This window comes from Eptatretus burgeri, chromosome 12, assembly GCF_056783735.1.
Source record: "Eptatretus burgeri isolate ZD-2024b chromosome 12, Ebu_testis_v1, whole genome shotgun sequence".
Classification (NCBI taxonomy): Eukaryota; Metazoa; Chordata; class Myxini; order Myxiniformes; family Myxinidae; genus Eptatretus; species Eptatretus burgeri.
Window position 1 is genome coordinate 21,828,018 of NC_140972.1, and position 13,456 is coordinate 21,841,473.

General features: G+C 41.8%; 1 protein-coding gene across 3 annotated transcripts in view; it reads left to right on the plus strand.

Moving 5' to 3' along the window:
• Nucleotides 1–13,456, plus strand: part of LOC147015235 (protein FRA10AC1 homolog) — a 52,270-nt gene that overhangs the window by 6,969 nt on the left and 31,845 nt on the right. For all 3 annotated transcript variants that reach the window (XM_085849808.1, XM_085849807.1, XM_085849806.1), the window contains 3 exons: nucleotides 11,549–11,628; nucleotides 11,802–11,897; nucleotides 12,946–12,991. In XM_085849808.1, coding sequence (XP_085705934.1) covers nucleotides 11,549–11,628; nucleotides 11,802–11,897; nucleotides 12,946–12,991 — 222 coding nt within the window. The remainder of the gene's footprint in view (nucleotides 1–11,548; nucleotides 11,629–11,801; nucleotides 11,898–12,945; nucleotides 12,992–13,456) is intronic.

The window sequence follows — 13,456 nt, forward strand, 5'->3', positions numbered from 1 at the left end:
ATTTGTCCCAACCACATTTCCACAGGGCGCTCAAGGTCCGCCAACAACCCCCTTCTGGTAAAACTACCAAAATCACGAATCACTGCTCATCTTCACTCTTTCATTCCTCTTTTTTCCCGCCTTTGGAATAAACTTCCTCACTCTATTCTTTCCCATTCTTCCCTTCAGGCTTTCAAAACAGCTGTTCACCACCACCTCTTATCTTCCCCCATCCAAATCCTCAATCTTTTCTACCCCCGTTAATCCACCCAAGCCCACTTGCTTCAATTCTCCTGCTTTCCTTCCTGAAAGTCCCTTTAATGTCCGTCGTCCCCGCGCCATGTTCCCCGTCCCATCCCCATCCCACTCCCTTCCACAGTTCACCTAATGTGTCTGTTCCCCACTGTTTTGTCCCTTCCACTCCCGCCCCTCTTGTCTCATGCCTCCTTGCTGTGAGTTGTGTGTTAGCTCTCATACGAGCCTCGACCAAGGTATACAAAAAAAAAAAAAAAAAAAAAAAAAAATACCTGAAAATGGTATTATTCAGTACTCATGGCATATGACCATCAACTTGATTAATTTCATATTTATTAAGAGAAAAATTTGTTTCAAATATTATATTGTAACAAAGAATTATATTTGTTGATGAGTATATCAACAACACACAAGGATGGATCTAGGATTTGTGTGAATGGGGGGGGGGGGGTACAAGTTCTTATATAATATACTATAAATATTTTTTTAAATGGTAATTTTTTCAATGTACTTTGTTGAAAATAAATTTCAAAAATATTGAGGACGAAAATGGCTGTTTGTACAAACTCTCCACTTTTGGCATCAAATGCAATCTTTCTAACAAAATTATCAGTTACTGAGATAAATGCCAGGAAACTGTCAACATTATTGTTACATATTGTTACGTTTGAGGGGGGGGTATGCATTCAAAGGGTAATTAGGATGTTTAATTAGGTATGCCATGCTGTTCGAGTTTACCAGGATCTCGATGTAATAAGTAGCAATTCAGTGGTGATAAGTTGTCTAGTAAATGTTCATTTCTTCAAGGGGGAAAATGATAATTGTCACGTAATTAGATAGGGACACGGGATAGGGTAAGTGTATCTGCGTAAACCCCTTTTTGTATTCTCTGGAGACTGGCCGTGACGTCACAGGACAGTGCAGCGGATGGCTCCGCCCCGTGGTCACGATTGGCAGAAGGCAACGGCGGTGGGCCAATAAACGGCTCGATTGGAAGTGACGAGGACAGGAGGATAAAAAGGTTCTGTTCGGGGTCGAAAAAGGAAGAGGAAGAAGATCGGGACAAAAACGATCGTGTTTTTTTTGGTGTGGAGGCTGTTGCGCGGAGAGCGTCCTTGTTGTTGTGCTGATTCGATCGTGTTCTTCATCGTGTCTTGGAGCCTTGCTGAGCCTCGTGCCTCACCTTGGTTGGCTCTGGGGTTCTGCTGACTCGGAGTACGGGGTCGAACGGCAGGCGGACCTGCCTCCCTCTCCTGCTCGCAACTTGGCGCCAGAACTGGTTCCCTGGCGGCTGTGAGCGGACTTGGGCCAAGACCAGGAGGTCGACAGCACCACGGTTTCTCCTGCCCCCCTGACGAGAGCAAGGCCAGCTCGTCCGACGCCGATCCAGGGACAGTTGCGTCCACACCACGGTCCAGCCTGACCACCAGAAGTAGCTACGTTTTGTGTGTGTGTGTGCGCGTGTGTGCGTGTGTGCGTGTGTGCGTGTGTGCGTGTGTGCGTGCGTGCGTGCGCGCGTGCGTGCGTGCTTGGCGCCTTAGAGGGTTTGAGATCTGTATATTCATTGGAATTGTCTGTGTTTTTCCCCACGCCCGATCCCACACCATCCCGTCGAATCGCCCCGGATCCCTTTTCTTGCCGAGTCTTGTTATTTCTGGTTAATAGTAAAAACAAATAAACATCATCAACTCAGTGAAAAGTGACTCGTGCCACCTTCCTCGTCCCGTTTGCGGTAGAGCGAATAGAACCGCCATGTTTGGGTTATAAATAAATAAACCGCCTCCATCGTTTCGGCTCATTCTACGTTGGCGGGACTGTTCAAGTCCCGTGGACGTCACAATATTATGTTAATATATAGTCTGCATCTGAGTCTGAATTATCACTGTAAAATGCAGAGAGAGTAAAGGGATTTGAACATGATTTGTCCCCTCCATCCACCAAGGCTTCACAGGTGCATGCTGCTGTGCATAGTTGGCCACTCTCCAAGCAAGAACATTCCACTGCACAGGTATTGGGTTGACAGTCACACACAAGGTCATTTAACAACTCTGGAGCAGCTGGCGATTGACTCATCATTTGAGGCTGGAGACCAGTGCCACCTGGGCTGTGTTCGAAGGTATATGCTGTTGCATCAGGGAAGGTTGCAGAAGGGTAAGCATCTTGTCTCCATATTAACAGCTGATAAGCAGAGCGAAGTAGATGCAGACTGAAAGCGTCTTCTGTTGGTGGTAGTTTCTTTCCCTGGATGTTCCTCTGTCCAGTCTTCTGACACCTCGGGGCATTCAATGACATGCAGTTTGTCTTGCCATACATGTAGCCAACAAACTTTGTGGCTGCCATTTCTATCTCCTTTGAAATGTTTTGCTCATCAGATCCTAGCAGACCAAGAGGTTGGAACTGGTCGGCTTTCTGCATCATTATCCTAAAGGCAGTGTGCTTTCCACGGCCGAAAAAAGAGCTTACCGTATCTCAACCAGTCACGCAGTAGACTGACAGAAGAATTGTCTGCTGTTCAGTGGTGAGTGTATCATAGATGGTGTGCACAGGTATATAACGGGTAAGCTGTGTGTGCCTGCCATCACGACCAGTCAAAAAGAAGATCTCTTTGGTCTTGATTGCTTGTCTATGGTGAACTAAGAGGACAAGAACATCATTATCAGGGCTGCACACCACAATAGTCTGTGCCCCATCATCTGCTGCAGCTAAAGCATGGAGGATGATTCTTGTCTGCTTCTTCTTGGTTGGAGCACAAGGAACTAACTTATTTTACTCCTTCACATGTAATGGAAGATGCTTGATCTTCTTGACCACCACTGACAAAAATGGTCTGTCCTTCCTCCAATAGCTCTGGTGCATTTTCTGTGATATACTGTGTGTAGTACCGTGCCAAGTTTGCCTTGTTCTCTCCATGGGTCAAAAACTGCTTCCAGTTCTGAGGGATGAGTGCATCTCCTTTCACATGGTAGATGTGACCTTGTCCTTCACCTCTCCTTGCATGGGTTTGAGCTTTGATGCTATCCTTGGTGTATTTGTCAAAGACAATGTGCACTTGCTGGATGAGGGTATTGCTGGCTGTAATGGTGCTGCTGGTGTGCAGACTGGCTGTTCCTTTGATGAAAAGGATTTTGTGCAGAAAAGACACTTATCAATGTCAATGGTATCTTCTCCCTTCGCTTTCTTGGCAATGGGAGCAGTGTCAAATTCTGCATCCATATTGTAATAATAGACTGTTCAGTGCTGTTGAAGTAATCTTGCGTACACTAAGACAAAATGTGGATCTGCCTGCAAGGGTAAAAAATATTGGTCACCAATAGTTTGGCAGAGTAAGTCTTTAATCGACTAAATTGAAAATAATTCAATGTAAATTCATAAGTATTTTAGACCTAGAGATAAACCCTATTCGTAGGACTTTATTCTTTTAGGGGGCTTATTTTTCACAACATCATGTACCTTACATAAAATTTATGCAGTAATGACTTCCATTTTAGACATTCTCATGACAATACTATTTAACCCCAGCTCAACAAGCCGGTAGGCAAGTATACCACATAAGTATACCACATATGTGGTATTCAGTATACCACATATTTTTCCATCAGAAAATTTGCTACATGGTAATATATCTTCATCACAAGACGATTCATAATTAAAAAAAATAGAAACAAATATTTTCATACTTACATTTTAACAGAGAAGAGGGTGTCACATAAAACATGCTGCAGTATGTGTAGTCTATCGCATCTGTTCAAGTGTGACTGATCTAATTTCATATACATTGTAAACTCATGGCTGATGAGAGTGCTATTTATAGCAGTGCCACATGTGGGGACCATCTCAGGAATGTGGGAGTCATCTCAGGATTATTGTGGCATATGGGATCATCTTATATAATCCAATATTCTTTGTCAGGGGCATTATTTTAGGGTTGGTTCAGGGTTTAGGGGTGGCACTTTTTTAGTGCATATGTATTTCGTGATATTGAGGAAGGGGGAGGGGGTGTTAGTACATAGGTGTTTGTAACCCCCTCCCCCACCCCTTCCAAAAATTCTGGATCTATCCCTGTGTGTTATTGATATACTCATCAACAATTATAATTCCTTACAACAATATATTATTTCAAAGACATTTCCAATGAAATTAATGGTCATTTGCCATGAGTATTGAATAATACCATTTTCAGGTATTTTCAGACATCTTGGACAAAATGTGATGAAAATATGATTTACCTTTAAGATAATAGAATATATTTTATATGAATAATTGCAGCAGACCCGAGAAACTTTTTTAATGCTTAATATTTGATACTTTTATATTATTCATGTTGCTGAGTGATGCTAAAAGTATTTGAAAAATGCGAAAATTTGGATTTTGGGGGCAAAATTTGAAATAAAATTGGTTCTGCACTTACAATTATCAGCCACATGTTTTTTTTTTGTTATTGCATGTTATAGTCTATTGTCTTAGGATCAGTTTGATGTATATCAAGGTATTGTAACATAAAAATTATATAAACTATAGCCGTTTTAGTAAATATTGCCAAATTTAGGGGTCAACGACCTTAATTGACCTATTTCTCAGAATGCCACCATTTCCCAGACTGGCATCATTGGTTTTCACGTACAGGGATAGGTCAATAATAACCACATTAGAAAATTTGGTACTGCTGGTGTGGGTATCTCACTAAATAAGCCTCTTTTCTGGCCCGTGCTGCTCCACTAATACAAACAAAAACATACAGACAGATGGAAAAAGTGAAAATAAGGGTACTCCAGCGACCACCCAACAGACGTATAGACAGACGGAAAACCTGAGAATAAGGGTAGTCTAGCGACCACCCAAAAGGGGGTGAAAACATAACCTCATTAACCTTCGATGGTGGAGGTAATAAAACACACAATTGCATAAACCCACACTGCAAATGTACAACGCCCTCTCACATCGACATCTTCATACAATTCTGACACCACACACACACACACACACACACACACACACACACACACACACACACACACACACACACACACACACACACACACACACACACACACACACACACACACACACACACACACACACACACACACACACACACACACACACACACACACACACACACACACACACACACACACACACACACTTAGTCACTTGGGGAAGTTGTGGGCGGACTGGGGAGTTTACGAGGGTGTCTCTCGGACCCGCTTCCCTGACCTCCGAACATCAAGCCATGTCCTCACACCAAGTATCATGTGACCGAGTGATCTACTGGTGACCGAGTTACTTCAACCGGGGACCGTGCTTTCAATGTCCCACCTGTCCACTTATTCAGTACGGCCGAGCGAAACCCTTGTTGTGGTATTGGCTATCTCGGACAGCGTATTATTTGGGCACAGTTTCCCATCTATCTATTTTTTTACATGCACAATATGTCGAACGAAGAGCCAACCGGACTGGTTTAAAACAATTATCAAACTCGGCACGTGTTTACAAACATGGGTGAAACTCCTTCCGTGTATTACGGAAATCCGTATTTTTTCTTTCAATCCACATGGAGGTCGTGAATGCTCTGCATCTGACTGGAGCGAGGGTGAGTCTGATAAACCGCTCCATTACATGACGTGAGTTTAAAGGGGTAGTGAATGCTATGGATTAGACTGGAGCGAGGATGATTCCGATTTACCACTTCATTTCATGATGTGTGAGTTTAAAGGGGACATGAATGCTCTGCATTAGACTGGAGCGAGGATGATTCCGATAAACCGCTCCATTACACGACATGTGAGTTTAAAGGGGTAGTGAATGCTATGGATTAGACTGGAGCGAGGATGATTCCGATAAACCGCTCCATTACACGACATGTGAGTTTAAAGGGGTAGTGAATGCTATGGATTAGACTGGAGCGAGGATGATTCCGATAAACCGCTCCATTACACGACATGTGAGTTTAAAGGGGTAGTGAATGCTATGGATTAGACTGGAGCGAGGGTGATTCCGATAAACCGCTCCATTACATGACACGTGAGTTTAAAGGGGTAGTGAATGCTATGAATTTGACTGGAGCGAGGGTGATTCTGATAAACAGCTCCATTACATGACTTGAGTTTAAAGGGGGGTCGTGAATGCTCTGGTGTAGACTGGAGCGTGGGTGATTCTGATAAACCGCTCCATTACATGACGTGAGTTTAAAGGGGTAGTGAATGCTCTGCATCTGACTGGAGCGAGGGTGATTCCGATAAACCGCTCCATTACATGACATGTGAGTTAAAAGGGGACGTGAATGCTATGGATTAGACTGGAGCGAGGATGATTCCGATTTACCACTTCATTTCATGATGTGTCAGTTAAAAGGGGACGTGAATGCTATGGATTAGACTGGAGCGAGGATGATTCCGATTTACCACTTCATTTCATGATGTGTCAGTTTAAAGGGGACATGAATGCTCTGCATTAGACTGGAGCGAGGATGATTCCGATTTACCACTTCATTTCATGATGTGTGAGTTTAAAGGGGACATGGATGCTCTGCATTAGACTGGAGCGAGGATGATTCAGATAAACCGCTCCATTACGCGACATGTGAGTTTAAACGGGGTAGTGAATGCTCTGCATTAGACTGCAGCGAGGGTGATTCCGATAAACCGCTCCATTACATGACATGCGAATTTAAAGGGGGTAGTGAATGCTCTGCATTAGATTGGAGCGAGGGTGATTCCGATAAACCGCTCCATTACATGACATGTGAGTTTAAAGGGGTAGTGAATGCTATGGATTAGACTGGAGCGAGGGTGATTCCGATAAACCGCTCCATTACATGACATGTGAGTTTAAAGGGGTAGTGAATGCTATGGATTAGACTGGAGCGAGGGTGATTCCGATAAACTGCTCCATTGCATGACGTGTGTGTTTAAAGGGGTAGTGAATGCTATGGATTAGACTGGAGCGAGGGTGATTCTGATAAACAGCTCCATTACATGACATGTGAGTTTAAAGGGGTAGTGAATGCTATGGATTAGACTGGAGCCAGGGTGATTCTGATAAACAGCTCCATTACATGACATGTGAGTTTAAAGGGGTAGTGAATGCTATGGATTAGACTGGAGCGAGGGTGATTCCGATAAACAGCTCCATTACATGACATGTGAGTTTAAAGGGGTAGTGAATGCTGTGGTTTTGCACCATGAGTGAGGATGATTCCAGTTAACCGCTCCATTGCATGGCATGTAAACCCCCCCCACCCCCACCCCTTTATAAAACTCTTTTATTGAAAGTCCTGGATCGGTATGTGGTATTCAGTATTCATTTATTTTATGATTACAAAATGTTATATCTACAAACTGAAAAAATCTTCCCAGCAATGGATTTTCAAGAGAAATATAAAAAATTCTTCCCCAAATATCACTTTCATTTATTTGCAGTTTTTTATTTTTTATTTATTATTATTTTTTTTACAATTTGGACAGGATCACCTCCAAAATGCATATTTTGACATCAATTTTTCAAAATTTACAGGGGGGGGTATGCCTCCCAGACCCCTCAGGAAAAATGGCATGCCCCCGGATCCCCCTGCCTAGTGAGGAGTCATTTTCTTGTTCCTTCCCTTTTTTCAAAAATTCTGCAGTTTCACCCATGCATAACAAGGCAAAGACACAGGAGAGAAATAGTTACCGGTTACCGTGAGCATGTAGGCCCCTTACACAATCTTACTTCTCTACAAAACATAACGGGTGCACCATGACACTCATCCGGAAGAGTAAATAGGCAGAGTAAGCAGACGGAGAGAGAACAGGGTGTTGGTTCGACCGCTGGCTTGCACCATGCAGCCAGACAGGTCTGTGTCAATCCCAAAGTGGAGGGTAGGGAGGAGGGGGAGGGTAGGGAATATAAAGGTGTTGGTGCTATGTCAGGAATATCATGTGTAAATCGGGTTGGGGCCTCGGTGCCCAAGGATCACGTGCCGCCGCCTGCCCCATTGGTCAGCTCACTCATTCAGGCAACAAATCATGCAGGCTACTTGTGGTTTAGCATTCAGCTCGTGAAGGCAACAGCTCTTGGCAGAGGTTCCCCTTTGGCACAGACGGCTATTCATTCGCTCGTCCTGTTTTTATAGAGCCTGGCGCGAAGTGCGGCAAAGGTGCCCTTGAGGCTCCCCCTCTCCCCCCACCTGCTTGTGTTCTCTCCCAGTGACTCTCCTGCTCGCCGAGTCTTCAAATGCCTTTCAGAAGGGTCCTTTGGAACTGAGTAGTGAACATCCTTCTGGAAGAATTTTTGGTGGATATGCCACCATGATACTCTCCATTTTAGCGTTGTGATCAACTTTGTACTGTGAGAAATATTGCGTTGTGCTTTAAATGGGGGAGGTGCAGGGAAGGAAGGGAATTTATTTACTTGAGGATTGAATGTGTGTTAGTCTAGGCCGTATAGAAAAAAATTGTGTACTTCAGAGTACAAATATGGCCTTTGGCACAAAGGTACGTTGAACCTGCCGGTCTGTTGTCTCTGTCTGTCTGATGCTTCGCGTCTGTGTATGAACATTTTCATTTCCAAGCCAGTCGTCATGAAACTTCACATACACTTCATTATATTTGTTTCGACGTGCCTTTTACTATTTCCGACTCTCCGGGTTCTTTTTTCTTTTTTTTTAAATTTTTTTCCTAATTTTATTTGTAGAGCAATCGGTCTGCCTACCTGCCTTCAGGAAATTGCAAGTGCTTCTCAGAAAAGTTAATGTGCCCTGATTTGTGTTCCTGCAAAGGTGGTTGTACCAACAATGGAGACGATTGAAAATGAATCTGTCGAGAATGCTTAGTTACATGATTCGTGATATGACACAAACATAACTTCACATGTAAATTTTGACAGTTTTGTGGTTTATTTAGTGTTTAAAACAAGTATCCATTATTCTCACCAATTTATACCTTCGATTCCTTATGGCAACAGTCGATAAACTAAATAAATACTGGAATTGAAGGATTCTGCCCATAAACCATGTCATTTCTGGGCTCAAAAATTTACTCCTTATTTAATAGAATAAAATTTTCATTCATGATTATGTTTTTTGTAAATTTGTTTTAAAAAGAAAAAATGGTTGCCATGGTTACTGATCAATTTCACATGCTCACATGAGCCAGACAAGGTGTTCCCTGGTCTTAGATGAAAAAGCAAAGTTCAACATAGTTGTGTGCAAAAGGGTATATTTGTACTCAAAAGTGCACAATTCTTCCCCAAAATGGCATATATGGCGTGGACTATGTTGAATGATGCAGGGTTATTTGAGCTCGTACGGGGTTCGGGGGTGTGAAGGGTGGTGAGGAGGTACGGGGGATGATAGCGGCTTGGAAGCACAAGGGTGAGGGATTGGAGATGGATTGATGGAAAGTCGGATGGAAGTTGGGGAATAGCACGAGGGGAAAGAACTGAGCTAAACCCACACGGAGCATATTCCCATCCCCTGTACAAAGGGAAGTGACCTGTCTATGTACACATACTCATGAAATATCTGATTCAGGGTCTCCTACATGTTGGATGCAACTCCCCTGGGGGTCCGTTTTCCATAACCGCAACAATACAGTTAAGATTTCAAAATAGCAATTAATGTTGTCACTATATTTCATGAATATTCTGCGTTGTAAAAGAGGTCCTACTTTATTTTGTTTCAGCATAGATCGTTGCCCTCCTTTGGCAATGAGAGGTGATTTTCAATCTTTACGGTGTGGACAGTACACGAGTACGAACATAGCTAAGGGTATCACCACTGTACATTATTTACTGTACCAACACTGCACACCAAGAATGATTGTGTCATCAGAAGCTAGTATGCCTGGTGATGGCTTAATGGTTAGAGTGGTGGGCATGAGATCCTAGGATCCTGAGTTCAAATCCCACTTGGCTGTTGAATTAATACCAGGTGGGGTTGACTCTACTTGTCATACTTCCAATGTCGGCAAAATGAGTGCCAGCATGCTGGTATCCTGTGTCAGAGTGGTGACCCATCTAGGTTTGTGCCCAATAACCAAGGAGACTGCTTTGGGAGCACTCACACTCTGCACAGAGTGTGGTCCCAATGGATGGATGGAGAAGCTTGTGCTTTCTCACATCAAAAAGCATATTAGTCAAATAAATAGAATTGCACATGAGAAATTCTGTGTAAACAAAGTTTGGGCTCTAATTACGATTGATTGAATTATTTGATTGATGCATACCAAAACTAGAGTGTTCATAGAACACAATGCGCCTGGAGTGGCTCGTACTGTGCTTGGAGTGCCCTGAAACCGTAGCTCGTACCGCAACTGGGACTGACTGGAATCCATTGCCCCCGATTTTGAGACTCAATTTTGAGACTCGATGCGGGACTCCAACTGCGGAACTCTATGAAAGATTAAAACTGTGGCACTTGCACTGCCTTGACTACGAACGACTGTGGCATTGGCCACAGTGCCTCTGTGCCTGGCTTTTTATAGCCTCGGTACTGATGTCATTTGTAGTACGGACCGCCCCCTGCTGGAGGTCACATACGTGCTTCCACCATGTTTCCGCAGTTGCATGGGAGATCGCAAATGTGATTCTGTCAGCCTCATAGAAAATCTCACACATGGTTCCACTATCTTGGTTACGTGGGAGATGACAAAATACAATGGGAAGGATTAAGAACACTATATGCAGAGGGAAAAAGAGAGAAAAGAGACAGAGATTGAAGCTAAGGTGACAGGGAGCTCTCGATGCTTGATCCTTGCAACTGCTAAACTGGATGCGACAAAACGCCTCGTGAACATCCATTATGAAATAACTAACCTTACCCCTTCATTCGCCCTCCCCCCCCCCCCAAGTCATTTTCATAACAATATTGTAACATAATGGAGTATGCTAGAAGGATTATGAATAGAAGTGAAGAGATGAAACCCGATAGCAAGAATAGTAAACATCTAATGGTAAGCTACAAGTGGAACATTTAAAAGTGAGATTTTATTGCTGGATTGACTGACTGTATGAACACAGCTGGGCTTGTGAATCTGCTGATGTAGACCCACCATCAAGGTTGTGGACCCACTATTTGGAGAGGTTATGGGCGAAAAGAGTTGAAATTTTTATGAAGGAAGGAATCCGGCTGATAATCTTAGCAGTATAAAAATCGCTCACTCGCTTACAAGTTTCTGAAGTCCTTATTTTATTGAAGTTCTTACTTTTTCATCCTACCACTATTTTAGCCCTGACTGTTCATGAAATGTTCATTCAATGTGTTCATAGAACAGTTCATTAAATTCGAGGATCAGTTTTATGAAAAAAACGACATTTTTGTTTTGTGTGTTTGTTTCAGGCTGGTGCAGGAGCGTATGATTCTGAGTTCAGCGAGTATGGGAGTGAGGCGGACTCCACAGAGCATGGAGGATTTAAACGGTAACAACAAACAGTCGATTCATCAATTAATAAACCTTGCCATTTCTGGCAGTATTACGAAAGTGTTTTGTCATTTACCGAACATGATTATCGATGTTTCCATGTACGCTTGTGTTTCATTGATCTGCCTCAGGTTGATTGCCTTTACAGATTTACTATCTCAAATGTTGTAGGTTTAAAAGAGATGATGACATCATGAAGAAACCTTTTTCCAAGGAACGTACGTGTAAGCTGGCATCTAAAAGTTTGGCAGAAGAGGAATATGACAGGTGGGACCAAACTTTTTGAAAACGCTTTTATATCGATAAACCTTCTCACAATTGCGTGCAATGGAAAACTCTCATTCAAATGAATCGCCTTTTTGATTTGAATTTTGATAAAATATTCGCGAAAGAAAAGATGAAAACATTTTTTAATTGTTTTTTTTATTTTCCTCAAAACAATACTCATTAAAATGAATTGTATTTCTGATTTTAATTTTGATAACATGTTAACAAAAGAGAGGATAAAAACATTTTTAATTGCGAAAGAAAGAAAACTCATGAAAACGAATTGCCTTTTTGAATTGAATTCTTATTTAAATATTAGTGAAATGATAACATTTTTAATTGCGAAAGAATGAAAACGAATTGCCTTTTTGAGTTGAATTTTTATATAAATATTGGTGAAATGATAAAAACATTTTTAATTGCGAAAGAAAGAAAACTCATGAAAACGAATTGCCTTTTTGAGTTGAATTCTTATTTAAATATTAGTGAAATGATAACATTTTTAATTGCGAAAGAATGAAAACGAATTGCCTTTTTGAGTTGAATTTTTATATAAATATTGGTGAAATGATAAAAACATTTTTAATTGCGAAAGAAAGAAAACTCATGAAAACGAATTGCCTTTTTGAGTTGAATTTTTATATAAATATTAGTGATATGATAAAAACATTTTTAATTGCGAAAGAATGAAAACGAATTGCCTTTTTGAGTTGAATTTTTATATAAATATTAGTGAAATGATAAAAACATTTTTAATTGCGAAAGAAAGAACTCATGAAAACGAATTGCCTTTTTGAGTTGAATTTTTTTATATAAATATTAGTGAAATGATAAAAACGTTTTTTTTAATTGTCTTTGTCCAATGAGATCATGACAATTCGTGTGAAAGACTATTTGTTTTAATGATGGTCTACATTGCATGTAATTTAATTATGTAAAATAACACTGAATTGCAATTACCAAGAAGCCTTTTAGTTAAATGTGGAAGTTATTTGATCGTTTTTTGTTTTCACTTCAAAGCAGAAGTTGTTGTGGAATGTGTTTTTAGGCAAGAAGCAAGACATCAACGATCTCAGCTCTTGGCCATGGATGCTGTATCCTTTTGGTTCACTCCAATCTGCATTGGAATGGGGTTGCTGTGCTGAGGTATTTTTGGGGTTGCCATGCTAATTTTGAATATATCTTTTCATTATTGTGGGTAGTTTAATGTCTGCCTGATATCTGTGATACCTCCATTGCATAAAGACTGATGAGCAATGAATCTGCAGTTCTTATTTTGGTTTATGGGCTGGCAGAATAGCCGAGAGGTATGCACATTCGCCTTTGAGTGTCGAGCCTGGCTTGGGAATGTCAAGATCTCTGACCTTGATTTCGCAGATGATGCAGTCATCTTTGCAGAGACTTTAGTTATCCTTTTGGGGGCAACCGAGGTGCTGAATGAGGAGTCAGAGCTGCTGGGATTACGGGTTTCCTGGGTCATAGCTAAGCTCCAGGCTTTCAATGACATTTGGATGCTGCTGTTCTGTCTGTGCCTGTTTGTGGTGAGCATGTTGAGGTCG